This window comes from Onychostoma macrolepis, chromosome 04 (assembly GCF_012432095.1).
Source record: "Onychostoma macrolepis isolate SWU-2019 chromosome 04, ASM1243209v1, whole genome shotgun sequence".
NCBI classification, from domain to species: Eukaryota; Metazoa; Chordata; class Actinopteri; order Cypriniformes; family Cyprinidae; genus Onychostoma; species Onychostoma macrolepis.
In genome coordinates, this window is record NC_081158.1 from 8,733,724 (window position 1) to 8,751,334 (window position 17,611).

Genomic DNA, 17,611 nt, shown 5'->3' on the forward strand with positions numbered 1-17,611 from the left:
GTTTCTTGCACACAAAACACAATTCACAATAGACAAACACATTAAATACAATAGAATTCCAAAAAAAAAAAAATCCTTGGAGTTTTCATTTTACGTGTACCTTATTCAGCTCTAAGACAGCCTGATGTACAAAAGAGTGTTTTAGTTTCACTCGATTAAATCTTGGAACCTTGAATCGACGATTAGATGGTAGAAGCACAAATTCATTATACAACACATGACTGGGATTAAAAAATTATACTTGGCCAGCCTTAAGAGGTTCTTACGATTAGAAAGTTCATATGATTTTTCAAGAGGCTGTCCTACTATCTTTGAACAGATTTTAATTTGGTTCCTCAACAAGACACTCATAATTACAGACATAAAGAATAATACAAGAATCTGTTTTGTTGATCCAAAAGACCTGAGACAATGAAGAAAATAAATTCTGTTTAACTACTATGTATAAAAATTTATATTAATTTACATTTACACACATGAGCCGCCGGCTAGAAAGGCTTTATAAGAAAACTGGCCTTATTATTCACTCCTTGGCATATACTGAACACATTAATCCGTACAGGAACACTCTTAATGCAGCTTGATCATCTTATTTCTCTACTTTCATTAATATAAAAAAAAACAGAGGAAACTGTATTTAGGTCAACATCTGATGCACATACAAGGCCTGTAGTTATACATAATGAAAATTTTAGACAGGTAGAAAAGTATAAGTATTTAGGTGTAACATTAGACAATAAGGTATCGTGGAAAGATAATATTGACAGTCTGTGTAAAAAGACAAAGCTGAGAATTGCAATTCTAAATATATGCATTTATGCAATGACTTCAGACAAATATTTAATCAATGCATTATTAATATGCAGCACAAATGAAGGAAGATATGTACATGGTGTCATTATTTATTTTAGAGGTAAAATATAAACATAATTAAAAGTACCATTTCTAAAAAGTAGTGAATTAGACAACACACTCTGAAATGCATTACTGCTAAATTAAATTATGTTTTTTGTTGTGTTGTTTTTCCATGCTTATAAAATAAGCTGCTATTGCCCTAATCATGTGTACATACGTAACTCTATGTTGTAATAAGTTGCATATTTTGAATTTTCTCTGAAAAGCAGTCCAGACACTTGAGTTACACTAAGCTATTCTTCATCCAGTGTTTGGTTATTGGAACTTTCCTTTGGAATTATGTTACTGCTTAGGTCAATATTAGCTTTAATTTTTGTCATGCAAAGACCTACATAGACCGTATAATTTTGTCTTTTTGAGATACCATTTAGAAAACACAAATCCTAAATTGCACTATGGTTTTAAATAAGGCAGCTCAAACTCTGAATAGCTTCCTGTTTTGTGTAATTCCTCCATTCATCTGGAATCTTCCCAGACTCCAGAAATCTTTTATTGTACTTATTTTCCAGATCTTTTTGGAATCTGCAGACAACCCACTTCCAGTATGGCAGCTCAGAATGGTCAGGTGTAATGCTCCAGTTAGCATATTTGGGACCTCCTTTTCTGTATTCTCTCCATGGTATTGCTATGGTATCTGAAGCATTTCGGGAAAATGTGTGATCGCTTGCTACTTCTGATGTGCAGATGTCAACGCTCAAGTTAGTTGTTCCACTGAAATACCATCCATTCAGCCCTACGTTACGATGGAACGGAACGCTGTGATCTCCTCCATGATTTTCTATGGTGTTTGTGCAGATGGCTTTACAGAAAGGGCACGTAACCCAACAGCACTGACAAAGGTGATCAATCAGAATCTCATCTGGCCTGTCCTTATAGTCTAGCTTACCTAGAAAATTAACTAACCTAAATGTTCTGCTTGAGTCAAATTTTACAGAAGGGAGTTCTCTTCGGATCACATCTACTAAGAGATTGATGTCAACATCATTATGACTCACTCCGGTGAAGATCTTTTCAGAGAGCATCAGCACATCTGACAGCTGGTTTGTAAAATGATTTAACCATGAATCAACATCGTTCTTTACTTTAACCAGTTTAGATGCTTCATGTGCTGCTTCTATGATCTTCTGCTGGTGCAGTTTAATGCCCTCTTTTATCTTTTGCAGAACACTAACATTGAACTTTTCACTGATGTACTTACTGACTTCATCTCTGATGAAAGTCTTAAAGAGCTCTCTGGGATTATGAATGTATGTCACATACATGTCAAAATTCTCCTTTTCTGCCAGTACCTTCAGGATGTGTTTCTCTAGTTTAGATCGGTTCCCATTCAATGATTCACAGTTTGATCTCATTTCATTTGCCAGGTCTCTGGCAGTCTTTTTGTAGACACTCTGTTGAATGGGCTCTTTTAGTTTATTACAGATGAACTGTCCAAAAATGGCAGATGATGTTGCTCCTTGACAATATTTCTGGAAAATATTGTAGTACTCTTCTTTCTTTTTTTCAAAATAAAGAACAGGATCATTGGCTTCCCTGAATATTCTGTGGAGATCAGTAAATGTCCTGTTTGCTCTCTTGAAAATGTGAAATGTGAGGTCCATGGTGAATTCCTTCTTAAAAACATATGTTACTGGCCCTTCCTCATGTTCTTTTACTTTCTTCTTTATGAAATCTGTGAGTTGTTGGACATAGACAATGTTGTAACCCATTTTTGATATGGGTTTTGACTTAATCATCTCATCTGTCTCCTGTGCAATGCCTGCTACTAATGCTCTAATTTTGTCTTCGTTCTCTTTATCCAGTGACTGACTAGAAAATATTTTTTTGGACCTTTTGAAAACAACATAATCTGCATATCCTGACACTGAGGCAAGATCAATGCATTCACTGCCCTTGATGCGGTCTAGAGGAACACTTTCATGTATGTCACTGAGGATATGCTTCATGTCTCTGAAAACATCGATAGTTTTGATTGGAGGCATTTCTCTCTTAATATCAGCCAACTGCTGATGCCAGAAGAAATTAAATTCCTTTTTCAGAGTTTCTTCATTGTTTGCACTGTCTTTGAACTTTAAGGCGGAATGTTTGCTTTTTTCAAAAAGAGTATTTTCATGATGTGTCCTCTGAGCATCAATCCTTTTCTTCAGGTGTTGTTGTTGAAGAACCTCATGCAACTTTTTCTTTGTTTCTCTCACAATGTTTTCCTGAACATCTTTGATTTTTATCTTAAAAGACGTTCTCCACTGAATCAGAATACAAGCATCATTGTCTTTCTCAAAATATTCTGACATTGATTTATTCACTTCTTCACTTATCTGCCTTAGTTCTGCTTGGAGATTATGTTCTAGAACTTCATGAATTGTTCCATTTTCTATTTTGTTAAGTAGTTTGTTTTCAATCTCTAGCATGGCAAATCGAAGACTCCAGGTCCACTTACTGTATTCTGTTTCAAGTCTTCTGTAAACAGCTATCGCTAAACAATCTCTGAAGCTGAATACAAAGTTTTCATTAAGTAATGCCTCCCAAAGTGCTTCAATACGATATTTAAGGTGTGTCAACCTCATGCTATCAGATTTTGAGGCTTGAGAAATAATTGTGTCCTTTAGATCTTTAACATTTTCACTGTAGTTTGGGTTTGGAGGTGCCATAGGTGGGTTCCCTTCCCAGAGCTCTGAAAAATACTTCACATCATTCAGAGCATCAAATTTAATTACTTCATTGAAGCACTGAACATCACAGACATCATCTTTTGCAGCAAGTTCTGTCATCTCATCCAGTTCCTCTAGCAGATTCATCCTTTCCTGAATGATTTTTTCTTTTGCCATTATGTCAACATTTTGATGCACAAATATACAGCTGGGATTCAGTTTGACATTCTTCATTCTCAGGAAGGCCTGAACAACAATCTGAAGAATTTTTTGCAACCCAGCCGGGTTTTCTCCAAAGATATTGATCAGTGTCACATTTCCTACACCAACAACAAATGTGGCCAGTTCATTGTCATGATGTGTCGTTTCCATTCCAGACAATTCTAGTGAACAAAGACCCTCAGTATCAACAACCAGAATATAGTCAAACTTAAGCTGTGTTTTCATCTCATCTGAGACTTTGACCAGCTGCATGAAAGCTCCTCTGGTGCACCTGCCAGCACTGACTGCAAATTGGAGTCCAAACATGGTATTCAGCAACGTGGACTTCCCAGTGCTCTGGATTCCCAAAACTGACAGCACAAAGACACTCAAGTTTCCCAGTTTCTTGACAAGTTCATCAAAAACAGCAGTAACCCATATCAGAGATACATGAGAAGCATCTCCATCCATCAGTTCCAGTGGAAATCCAGAGATCATTATCTCTGCTGCGAGACTTGGGAGAGAAGAAAAGTGACACTGCAGGCCATGCATGTTCTTCTTTACAGATGAACATGATTCATAGATTTGACCAATCTCTCGTAGGATGTGCACCAAGCCAAAGTTTGCAGAATGTAAATCTTCAGATATTTTCTTTAGTTCTGTTTGCTCAGCTGCCAGCTGTTCAGGTTTAACATTGTTCTTCTTTAGTTTTAAGACCTCTGAACACTTTATATTGTACTTGGAATGCAGAGCAGAAAGAACTTCTGAGGTGCGTTGATCTAGGAGAATTCCAAGCCATTTAAGAAAAAACACCTTTTCATCTGCATTAAGTGTGTTCATTTCTTTCAGAAACAACGTCATGAACTCACTGGTATCTGATGCATGTTGCTGTTTACGGATTTTCTTTAGGTCTGCGTTTTTGACACTTATGTCCATTTCAGTTTCATTTCTTTGAGGTCGATGCAGCTCTTTGTTCTTCTGACACCACTGATGCCACAGTTTTCCCTGACAGGGCAAAAGTAATTCTTTGCTTTGCGTTAGATCTGTCTTCTCCAGTAAGCTCATCATCTGCTGTGCTTTTTCTTTTCCTGTTCTGCAGTCATCATGATCATGCTCATCTACTCTAATCTCTGACAATCTGGCCACATCTTCAAGTCTGAAAACACTACATGATCTAGTAGATGAAAGTGAAAGGCCATCATTTATAGCTCTTACAAGTTCCTCCATTACTTCTGACTGATTTCTGTCTTTCAAGCCAATTTTCATTTTTCCATTTTGTATGTGTGAGAGTGTGACATTATTCTCAGTAAGAAGGAAGATAAGTGGAGTTGTGACCTGGCAGATCATTTGGATTTTCATTGCATTTTTGTCATATCTGTCAAGCTGTGGCAAAAGAACAACATTCACAGAAGCCATTTCAGCCAAGATATTCAGTTGTTTGTCATGGTCTCCTGCATCACCGTGCAGATTGCAGAATGCAACACAGTCAGTAAATGTATCAGTGTCTTTCCCGGAGGGACAGTACCAGGCAATCTCCACCACTCCGTCCATCAGTACTCTAGTTGTGCTGCTGCCTTTGCAGTTCCTGTGAAAGAATGTGTTGTGTTTCTCATTGATCAGTTTGTTCATCAGCTCAGACTTTGATGAGGACACCAGACCAAATCTGAAGAAAGCCACCATTGGAGTTGCTGCCTTGCAGACTGGCTGGGTTTTAGTGATAATTTCATTGTTATTTTTTATATTCCAGTTTTTGTTGATTTGTCTAAAAGTCCAGAGAGGAAACTCAAGCTGTTGTGTGAATGGATCAGGAACAAGCAGGGGCAGAGCATACTGACATTGTGAGAGTTTAGTTACCATCAGCTGCTTCAGGAAACTATCAGCACAATGAAACACAGCCATCTGAACATCCATTGGGTGGATTTTGCCTGATTTGCATCTTTCTTCATTAGACAAATGTAGTTCACTAAAGAGATCATCAAAAAGATCTATCTCATTTCTTCCCAAATCACTGATGCTTTGTGTATAACATTGCTCATTGCTCTCTTCAATGGTCATATGTCTTGTTCTATAGTCCATCATCAGTAGTCTTTGTAGAAACATGTGAACTAAGTCATGCTCTGCACACGTGTTATGGGACTGAATTACACCTGATTGAGCAGTTAGCTGAAGAAAGTCTGCAGCTTTGAGTTTCTGATGATATTTGTCATGAAGATGAAGCTGCCAATAAGATAATAAAATTTCTCTCCATTTGTTGTGGGTACATGTTCAGCATCCTGTAAAATAAATGATGTCATTAAATTTTGTGTTGTGTATACTAACATATACACAATATATATATGTGACCCTGGACCACAAAACCAGTCTTAAGTCAGCTGGGGTATATTTGTAGCAATAGCCAAAAATACAATGTATGGGTCAAAATTATAAATTTTTCTTTTATGCCAAAAATCATTAGGATATTAAGTAAAGATCATGTTCCATGAAGATATTTAGTAAATTTCTTACCAGAAATATATCAAAACTTCATTTTTGGTTAGTAATATGCATTGCTAAGAACTTCATTTGGACAACTTTAAAGGCGATTTTCTCAGTATTTAGATTCTTTTGCACCCTCAGATTCCAGATTTTCAAATAGTTGTATCTCAGCCAAATATTGTCCGATCCTAACAAACCATACATGTATAATCATCTCATTTTCGAAAAATTGACACTTAAGACTGGTTTTGTGGTTTATATGGTTATATGTGTGTGTGTGTGTAAGGGATAATGCACGGTTAGCTGTGCATTAAACGATTTAATTCACTTCGCGGAGGCAACCACATTCCGCTTCATGTCGAGTGATTCTAGGTCTCCATGTCGTGCATTAAAATCATTTAAGCCGTGCATTATCCCGCTTATACCATGGTCATTTGCCAGCATTGACAAGTTGCTGTTAATGATGTTTGCAGCACAATATTTGACCAGAAGGGTAAAAATGACAGTTATTTTCATCAGTTACGGCTCACTAGCGCTAGCATTCTGCCCGCTTCAAATCAGACACAGAAATGAAATAGTGCGGTAAGATCACATTTCTTTGAATGAATTATAGCTTTTTTTAAAATTAATTATCGATCGAAAGAGAGAGAGAGAGAGAAAGAGCTGACAGTAATGTGTGCATTACCTGTGTGCGTGTCTCTCTACAAAAACAATGAAGCTGTGTTTAGTTACTTCAAATACTGTTTTTATCACCTCGTTGCTAAGGAATATAATGTAGCGATCTAGTATCTAGGGTATTTTAATAATAAAAGTCATAGGGCAGTGTTGACAACAAGATTCTGTGTGTGCATAGTGATGCATGTTACTATAAAAGAATAAAACGTCATCAGCATATGCTAGTGGTAAACAAAAAGAGCATGATAAATCACACTTTAGCAGTTGTATTTTTTTATGTGTGCTGAAAAAAAATTTCATGCGTTGATTTCATGTCGCATTTTTATTGGTTGGTCAGTAAACGTGGATTGTATCAGCAAACACACTGTGCGATGATCATGCTGTATCATAGGCTATCTTTGGTCACAAGACCATGACAACGCCCGTCTTTGAACTTCTCTCACTGTATGACATAAGAGCACTGATTAGATTAGATTAGATTAGATTCAACTTTATTGTCATTACACAAGTACAGGTACAGGGCAACGAAATGCAGTTTAGGTCTAACCAGAAGTGCAATAGTAGCAAGTGCAGTATATACAATGGTTGAATAAGTGCAGGACAAGGATATGTACTGAGTATATGTATAAATATATATAGAAGATGGTTATTAATATAAACAGAATTTACAGGTGAATATGTATAGTGAATAAATATACAGAAATTACAAGTGAATATGTATAGTGAATAAATATACAGAATTTACAGGTGAATGTGTATAGTGAATAAATATACAGAATTTACAGGTGAATGTGTATAGTGAATAAATGTACAGAATTTACAGGTGAATATGTATAGTGAATAAATATACAGAAATTACAAGTGAATATGTATAGTGAATAAATATACAGAATTTACAGGTGAATGTGTATAGTGAATAAATATACAGATGGCTATTACTATAGGCAGAATTTACAGGTGATATGTACTATCAATATAATATATATACAGATGACTGTTACTATAAACAAGGTGTAAAAGTGCAGTGGAAGTGATTAACTGTACAAAATATTAATGTAAGCATTGATAATGTAACAACAGTCGGCAGTGCAAATGAGCATAGTCCAATTTAGGTATGGTAGTGCAAGATACAAAAGTAAACAGTTGTTACTGTGATAAATATTTACATTCAGTAGTGCAAATAAGGCAGATGTGAGGTAGGAGAGAAGAGTTAATAATATATGAGGAAGTGGATCAACGGGGTAGAGTTCAGTAAAGAGACAGCTCTGGGGAAGAAACTGTTCTTTAGTCTGCTGGTCCTGGTCCGGAGGCACCTGAAACGCCTGCCGGAGGGCAGGAGAGAAAACAGTCTGTGGGCTGGGTGAGAGGAGTCCTTAAGGATGCTGCGAGCTCGATGCAGACAGCGTTTCCTCTGGATGTGTTCGATGGCAGGTAGTGGAGTCCCTGTGATGCGCTGGGCAGTTTTCACCACCGTTGCAGTGCCTTGCGCTCCGCAACAGAGCAGCTCCCATACCATACTGTGACACAGTTGGTCAGGATGCTTTCTATTGCGCAGCGATAGAAGTTCACCAGGATAGCTGAGGAGAGCTGATTCTTCCTCAGTGTCCTCAGAAAGAAGAGGCGCTGGTGAGCCTTCTTGACCAGGCTGGAGGTGTTGGTTTTCCACAACATGTCCGCCGAGATGTGGATCCCCAGGAACTTGAAACTGGAGACACGCTCAACAGCCATTCCATTGATGTGGATGGTGTCGTGTGTGCCTCTTGACTCCTTCCTGAAGTCCACGATGAGCTCCTTCGTTTTGGTGGTGTTGAGGAGCAGGTTATTTTCAGTGCACCATGTGGCCAGGTGCTGGATCTCCTCCCTATAGGCAGTCTCATCGTTGTTACTGATGAGGCCAATCACCGTGGTGTCGTCTGCAAACTTGACGATGGAATTAGATCCATACACAGGCTTGCAGTCAGAGGTGAAGAGGGAGTAGAGAAACGGGCTTAGCACACAGCCCTGTGGTACACCAGTGTTAAGTGTGATGGATGTGGAGCAGGTGAATCCTGATCGAACATTCTGGGGTCTGTTGGTCAGGAAGTCCAAAATCCAGTTACACATTGAGGTATTGATGCCCAGGTCTCCAAGTTTGGCTATTAACTTGGTTGGGATGACAGTGTTGAATGCTGAGCTGAAGTCAACAAACAGCATACGTGCATAAGTGTTCTTATTGTCCAGGTGAGTGAGCACAGAGTGCAGTGCCATGGAAACTGCATCCTCTGTGCTCCTATTGCTCTGATAGGCAAACTGGTGTGAGTCCAATGTGGATGGTAGAGAGTCTTTTAGGTGTTCCAGGACCAGCCGCTCAAAGCACTTCATGACGATGGGTGTGAGTGCTACAGGGCGGTAGTCATTAGGGCACCTCGGACTAGAGTGTTTTGGCACTGGCACAATGGAAGTGCATTTAAAGCATGTTGGTACGGCTGCTTGGGCAAGAGACAGGTTGAAAATGTCTGTAAAACCCCAGCGAGCTGCTCCGCACATGCCCTGAGAACACGACCAGGGATGTTGTCTGGTCCAGCAGCCTTGTGCGCGCTGATCCGTTCAGTTCCTTGCAGACATCTGTGGAGGAGAGTATGATTGGTGGGTGGTCATCTGAGGATTGAGCTTGGTGGCAGTTTCTCTGTTGTCTCTTTCAAAGCGAGCATAAAAGTAATTTAGCTCGTTCAGGAAGTTGACATCAGTGGCTGCGGGGGTGGAGTGGGTGGGTTTGTAGTCACTGATGGCCTGAATGCCCTGCCACATGCGTCGAGGGTCAGAGTTGGAAAAGTGTCCCTCTATCTTTAGCTTGTAGCAGTGCTTGGCCTTTTGATGCCCCTCTTCAGGTTTGCTCTGGATGTGCTGTAGGCTTGTGCATCTCCTGATCTGAAGGCAGTGTTGCGTGACTTCAACAGGAGTCGCACTTCCTTGTTCATCCAAGGCTTCTGATTTGGATATGTGGTGATCTGTTTCTGGGTTGTAACACTGTCAATGGTGATATTGATATGATCCAATACAGAGGAGGTGTAAGAGTCAATGTCTGTGTGAGCGCCACTGGTGGCTTGAGAAGCAAACATACTCCAGTCTGTGTGTAGAAACCTTTCCTGGAGTGTGGAATCTGCCCCGCAGGCCACACTTTGATGGTCTTCACTGATGGCTTCACACGGTTGATGAGGGGTGCATATTTGGGGTGAGGAACAAAGAAAGGTGATCTGACTGTCCCAGGTGGGGAGGGGTGTCGCAACGTAAGCTCCAGCCATGTTTGTGTAAACATGGTCTAAGGTTTTGTTTCCTCTGGTGTGACAGGAAACATGCTGGTGAAACTTGGGTAGCACTGACTTTAAGTTTGAGTGATTAAAGTCACCTGCAACAATAAAAGCCGCTTCCGGTGATCAGTCTGTTGTTTACTGATGGCTGCGTGAAGTTCTTTCATAGCAAGCTTGGCATCAGCATCCGGGGAATATAGGCTGCAGTTATAATGGTGGAAGTGAACTCCGCGGTAGATAAAACGGTCTACATTTAACCATGAGAAACTCAAGGTTAGCTGAACAATGACTCCCAACAATAGCAGAGTTTGTGCACCAAGCTTTGTTAATGTAAATGCACAATCCACCACCTCTGGTCTTACCGGAGCCATCTAATGTTCTATCCGCCCGAGTGTGTGGCGTCCGCTAGCTCAATAGCGGTGTCCGGTATTCCGCTGTTTAACCAGGTTTCCGTGAAGATTAGGACGTTACAGTTCAAAAGTTTCTTGCTGTGTGTGATGCTGAGTCGAATCTCCTCCATTTTGTTCACTAGCGACCGTACATTGGCAAGGAAAATGCTGGGTAAAGAGAGCCGGTGTGGTGTTAGCCTTAGCTTAGCTCTTAGTCCTCCGCGCTTCCCCCGCCTTTGTTTACGATCTCGACGCCGCCTGCGAGCACTTCCGCCCGGCCGGTTAGGGTGCATAGCCTCGGGTGTCCTAGCGATCTCAGGAAGGAGTCGAAGATTGTCCATAAAAGTGTCGGAAGCACTGTGTAGGAGCACTGATCGCTACGATTGTTTCACGATACCAATCTTTCATCTGGGACAGCCGAAAATCGTGCAGTATGTTTAGGGCTTTATAGCATGGCAGGTCACACTGACATTTGTGTTATTTCAGCTACTTATAACATACTATTGACTAACATGTTTTTTTTTTGTGTTCAGCATAAACTGTGCTACAATAATATGTGAGCAAGACTGATGTATATGTTTGCATTTTTTTCTGCAAACATATACATATACTGCAAACATATACAACAGTCTACCGTGCTGCGTGCAGCTTTGCTTTTCTGTTGAATCTCTATATTACTTTCACTTTCTGTTCTTTAAAGTTAATTCCCACCATATTTCTGATATTATCTATCCAACTAAATTGATCGTTCGCTTTTAATCTAAAACCGTGAATGCAGCGCGTTAGCATTCATTAGCTTGACATTCGCGTTTCTATTCGCGCCTATTATTGTTTTCTTTTTTCTCACTTCGTTTCATTTCTCTCTCACTCCGTTTTTCACGAGTTCATCAAACAACAGTAGTAAGTGAATCATTCATCAATCACAGTGAGTAATGGCTTCTTCTCCTGCTATAGAGTGGTGGAACTATGATGCCACTTTGTAGGCAAAAACCCGGAAGCAAGTGCATTTTATCACTTCCGGTCCCAGAGTCAATGGGTTTTTTTAAATGGGATTTTGGTTAAATCCCTTAAATAAGGTCCGTGGTACACACGGGTTCAAGATACTTTCACGTTTTATTCTACGACATAAAACACACCAGTTACACCCCACTCATGATTTTTTAAAACTGTTATGTTTCTTAAAAAAGACGGTTGCTAACAAGTTGCTAAATGGGACTACAGGCGCTGTCGGAGACATTAAACGTCATCACGCCGAACAGTTTATCAATTTATAGTATTTTCCAGTTGTAGTATAATTTGTAATTCAATTAATTGTAGAATGTAAAATATAAAAATATATATTTTTATTATATTTTATATTAAATAGAAATTTTACAAAACAAGACTACCACCAAATCTTTAAGAAAATCAAAGCCAATAATCTGAACAAGTTTTGTGCCAAGTTGATATCTCAAAAAATGAATTTTTAAGTACGATTTTGTGGATGCAGTACAAAACATTTCCACTAGATGATATACAGGGACTCTTTATTTCCATTTATTGTTCTGAACCATATATTTCCATAATTTCCCAAGTATTTATGAATATTTATGATCCAAATATTTATTTATGAATAGTTTCCCGCATTTTATAATGTTTTTTTGCTTTGCCCCGATATGCGACACAAGTCTTCGGAGGGAAGATGCTCGAGTTTATCGCTCACTGATGCGGAGACTCTGGGTTCGGACCATAAGGTAAACTCATTTTATGATTAATCCATGTAAACACCACATTTACCGGCTTTAGGTGGTAAAAGTGAAACTTTAATGATGCATAGTGCTTAAAGCCAAGTTCAAATTAAATGTTTACGGCCACAAGAAGCTTTTCAGCAAGGATAAAATAACATTTTGTGTACCATTTCTAACAAAACGAGAGCTGAAATGTGATACTTGTTCACTAAAATAAGTTTAATCTTACCGTATCCAAAAACTTGTTCACTCTGCTGTTATTTAATAGATTAAATGCACTAGAATTTTATTGAATAGTATGTGGAGACACATTTTTAATTAAAATATTCATATTAATCAAGGATTTATTGACTTTTAATGCACCTAATTTCGAAATGTACAGAAATACGTGCTTTCAAATGTCCTTTAGTTAAGATTATTTCATTTATTCACTATACTTTATTACTAATGTCTCATTTCAGTTTTATTTTGGCTCTAGTTTTGTATTTATTCCAGTTTATATGAAAAGCTTCATGTAGCTTCATGTAGGATTAAAATTCATATACAGAGTAAATCCTTTTCACTGAACGTGTTAAATAAATAAGTTTGAGAAAGTTGTCGGGAGAGCCGTAGGCGAGCAACCGTGGTGCTGTAGTTCGTTTATAGCCTAAGTTTAGCTTTTTAGTTTTGGCGCTTTTATTTAGGCTTCAAAATTCATCAGTTATATTATTTTGTGAAGATTATCTTGATGGACAAAACGTGACAAAGTTTCATGAACTATGATTGAACACAGAGTTTATTTTTTGCGATTATCCAAAAGCCCATGGAAAAATCCTATTGGCTTTTTGTCGAGGGAACCAGTTTCATGCTAACAGCTGATCCGCCTACAAAGTGACGTCATAATTCCCCCACTCTATTGTTGTTTGCATTGCTTGCCATATGTATATTTTATGTCAGCAATGAGGGATTCACATGTGATAAATGCAGGGAAATAGTTAGGCCAGTGTTTCCCAACCTTTTTTCTGCCGCGGCACAGTTTTGATATGTAAAAAATCACATGGCACACCACCAGTGTTGGGGAAAGTTACTTTTAAAAGTAATGCATTACAATATTGCATTACTCCCTAAAAAAGTAACTAATTACGTTACTTAGTTACTTTTTATGGAAAGCAATGCGTTGCGTTACTTTTGCGTTACTTTCTAAATATGAGCAGGGCTTGATTGTTTTTAATATTAAGAAGTTCTATTTATAGCAAATGTAAAAGCCCTTTCACACCAAAAAGTGTAATGAATAAACCTCAGGCTGAAGGAAAAGTAAATTCACGTCTGTACAGTAGGATGCAGGAGAAGAAGTTTCAACACTCTTCAGCAATAAAAAAACAATGAAGCACAATTGTTAGTTTATCTAAAGTCATTTTTGCTTATTAGTATGATTGAACTGGATCAAAGGTCAGCAGCAAAGACATTGGTTAATAAAATGAGATTAGATATTATCATTTTGATGAATACTAAATCTTTTTGTGAGTGGGATGAATTAATGCACATTCACATTTAATTATATGTTACTGACACTCTATCCTCCAATTTGATACTGTTAAGTGCTTTGACACAATCTGTATTTTTAAAAGCGCTACATAAATAAAGGTGACTTGACTTAATCTAGAACTACAGTAACATCATGTTCACACAGCGCACACAACGCCTCTGCACTTCCGATTTCTCCCAATATGGGGAGACTTGTCAGTCAATAAAATAAAGTTTTTTTCCCCCCCAATAATTAAACACTGCGTCTTCAGAGTTGGTATTTTGGCTTTATATAGGATCAGACATTTGCACTTAATTTCTTAAAATCATACTCAAATGGAGTTAACAAGGTCTTCGACGACCGAATGACAGAGATCTGTGTTTTGTCTATCATTAGAACGGCCGCATCTGAGGTAGTAAATAAATAGCTTCACGTTTTCATTAGTTTGCAGGTTTAAAGTTTATTGTAGCTATATGGGCACTCAGTTTCTCTTGTTGTTTAATACATTTGACCAAAATCTCATGATATAAAAGACGAACCGCTATGCACAGGATATTTAAAACGTACAAAAGTGTATTGCCTACAACTAGCCCCCAAATTCTAAGACAGACTGCTCTTTAAACATACAAAAACATTAGCCTTTATAGACAGCGTTTCCTGAGTAAAGGAAACGCTGCTCTTATTCAAACATCAGTTCTTTATTTAGCTAACCTTGTATTGTGAAGACGTAGACGTCTGTCTTCAAACTGCACGTCACGGCGCTTCATTCTGAATGGAGGCGGGGTGGAGTTATGAGGTTTGACTGACAATTTGAGGATCAAATTACGTTACGAGGTTAAGTCACAAGCTCTTTTGAATGCTTTTCATTGGTTAAATATTTATAAACCCTACAAACAGACATAACGATGACCAATAGCAGTGATTTAAAATAATAATAACGAAATATAATAGAGATATGGAATTTTAGATAATTTTCCACGGCACACCCGACCACTCGAATGGACAAGGATGTGGTGTCCCCTTGAGGCTGTCTTTCTAGAAGTCAGTTCCAATGGGGAGCCTGTCTGATACAGGCGAGAGGCATTCCAAGGGGCCACAGCACTGATGCAGCGGTGGGTCACCTTGAGGCAAAGACATCCCAGGCACTATCTCTGTGTGGAGCACTGGCTGTTGTCAGACTATGTTGTGCATACAAAAATCGCACTGGTTTATTACAATTACTGGCAAAATAAATATTCGGTAATCTGATATTTCCTACTGACACACTAAAGCAAAAGATAGAAATAACTGACTTAAAATAATTTTTTTGTTGGTGAAAATACAAGTGGCCAAAGACTTTTGCATGTTAGTGTAAATATATATATATACAGTATATATACACATTTTGGCCACCATGTATGCCTTTAGGGTAGAGGGAGTCAACCCTGCAAAGAAATGATCTTGCAGGAACTCCAGCACTGAACTGACTGGGCAGTTGACTGGGTCCACCTGTCGCTCTCCACACCATGAAGTGAAAAGCTTCCACTTCAGGGAGTACAGTTTCCTCATGGAAAGAGCTCTGGAATGGAGAATGGTCTTAACCTCACTCGAGAGACTGCAGTCCATGAGATGTGCCCCCTCAGAGGCCACACCTATATCTTCCATAGTCCTGGGCGAGGATGTACAATCGCGCCATCTGCTTGAGTCAGTCTCCCACGGAGAGCCGTCGAGAAGGGACACAATGTCTGAGAACCATACTTGGGCCGGCCAGAAAGGGGCTACAAGCAGTAGACTGACCCCATCCCGGCGGACTCTATCCAGAACTCCTGTGAGCAGAGCAATTGTGGGGAAGGCGTACAGACGCAGCCATGGCCTTTTCTGTACCATGGCATCCCAGAGGAGCTGGATGTGTGAGGGAGAACCAGAGAGTATAATGCAAGGTCTCCCGAGATGCAAACAGGTCTACTTGAGCCTGGTCAAATATACTCCAGATCTGCCACACCACCTCGGGGTGGAGCCTAGACACTGTTCATGGCTGCGAGAATCACATCGATACGAGCAGGAGACAGACCTGCATCGTTGTTGAATCCCAGACCACACCAAGATAGGTGGTCCTGACACACTACAGCAAAAGATAGAAAGACTGAATTTTACTGACTTAAAATTATTTTTTTGTTGGTGAAAATATAAGTGGCCAAAGACTATTGCATGGTAGTGTGTATATGTATATACTGTATATATATATATATATAGGATGACATCTCACTGCTGAACCGCCATCTGTTCTGATTGAGGTAGAATCAACCAATCATCGATGTAATTCAATATGCGGATGCCTTGGAGTCTGAGAGAAGCCAGAGCTGCATTAACACACTTGGTGAAAGTGTGGGGTGACAGTGCTAGGCCAAACGGAAGAATCCGATATTGGTATGCTTTGCCAGCATCTTTAATCTGAACGTCTTGTCAGAGTGGTTGAGTTGGCGAAGATTTATAACCCCCCACCCTTTTTTGGAACAATGAAGTATCGACTGTAAAAGCCGGACTCTCTCTCAAGCAGAGGGATGTGCTCTTTGACCTCCTTTCTCAAAACAGTAGCCACCACTTCCTGTTCCATCACCTGAGCCTGCTCGGTCCGCACCACAGTGTGCTTGACCCCATTGAATCTAGGCGGACGAGAACCGAATTGGATTCTGTAGCCTCTCTCCACAGTCTGCAGGACCCACAGAGACACATTTGGCAGGCGCTTCCATGCTGCCAAAAAGTCTACTTAAGGGAACTAAGACTGGCCTCTGGTGAAGTCTGAGCAGCCAGCTCGGCACCTGAGGTGGATAACCGGCAGAGACAGACCGATCTGACTGCTCTAATAACCCGCCGCTACGTTTCTGGGCGGACACTGAGCACTGCGCTCGCTGGAGACCGCTGTGCCCTGAAGCACCGGAGGTGGCAGAGTTAACAGACCGGTCTTCTGAGGGCACTGAGGAGAGACGGGCACCGTATGATGAGGTGCACACCGCTCTTCCCCAGAGGGGCCTGCCCTCAGAAGCCTAGTACTCACGGCATCAGGACTTCCTCGCCGAAGCCTTCTGAGAAAGAATAACAGTCCTCAGATCCGCCTTCTCCTTAGAAGACTAAGTGCCCTGTATGAGGAGCTGGAAGATGGCTGGACCCCGGTGGGGATTGTACTGCTGGAATTCCACCTGCTTCCTAGATTCTTTGTGAAGCCTCCTTGATTAGCGTACCTCCATCTCTGTTAACAGTGGAAGGTGATTATTGCAGGTTCATTAGTGATTTCCATTTCATTGGACATCTTCTGTGTATTGAGAAAGAGATTATGCCCCTGGCACACAAGTTGTTGGCCAATCCTTTGGCTTCCCTGGGAGTTAGGGGTAGACATGTTAGATTCCCCTAGGTGACAGGTGGGGGTCTGGTAGGTATATAATACCCAGACACCTGGCCATATTCCCTTGAAGGAATCATATTATAAGATATGCCTTTGAGCTCTGCCCAGGGGCCAATCTTCTTTTTACTTGGCCCCTAGCAAGTAACTTACTTTAGGGCTTGCAGCTCAGGCTTTTTGACTGAAGGGGATAGTGTCACTGACAGCCGTTGATGCGTCCGAGGGGCCACTCCAATGGTTTCCTGTGGAGTTGGTTCTTAGTGCTTGCCTTTTAGATAAGATGGCATGCATTCTCAGCACAGCAGAATGGGTATTTTGTTCCCCATAGCAACCTCTAGAGGACACAGTGCAAGTTTCCTTGAAAGGGAATATGCATGTAACCATGGTTCCTTGAGAGGGAACGAGACACTGCGT

At 40.0% G+C, this 17,611-nt stretch overlaps 1 protein-coding gene across 1 annotated transcript; it reads right to left on the reverse strand.

Moving 5' to 3' along the window:
* Positions 1-487: 487 nt before the first annotated feature.
* LOC131538476 (interferon-induced very large GTPase 1-like) lies at positions 488-15,687 on the reverse strand. The gene is made up of 2 exons (XM_058772349.1): positions 15,289-15,687; positions 488-5,981 (listed from the first exon to the last, which is right to left on the reverse strand). Exons 1-2 carry the CDS (start codon positions 15,685-15,687, stop codon positions 1,317-1,319), a joined length of 5,064 nt encoding a protein of 1,687 aa, XP_058628332.1. The 3' UTR covers positions 488-1,316.
* Positions 15,688-17,611: the final 1,924 nt, after the last annotated feature.

Excerpts from the sequence above, each read along its gene's own strand:
- LOC131538476 (XM_058772349.1), bottom strand. The coding sequence starts at position 15,687 with ATGGTACAGAAAAGGCCATGGCTGCGTCTGTACGCCTTCCCCACAATT. Across the intron at positions 5,982-15,288 it reads TGGACCCAGTCAACTGCCCA|CTTCATCTTCATGACAAATA; the intron begins GTCAGTTCAGTG and ends TCTTATTGGCAG.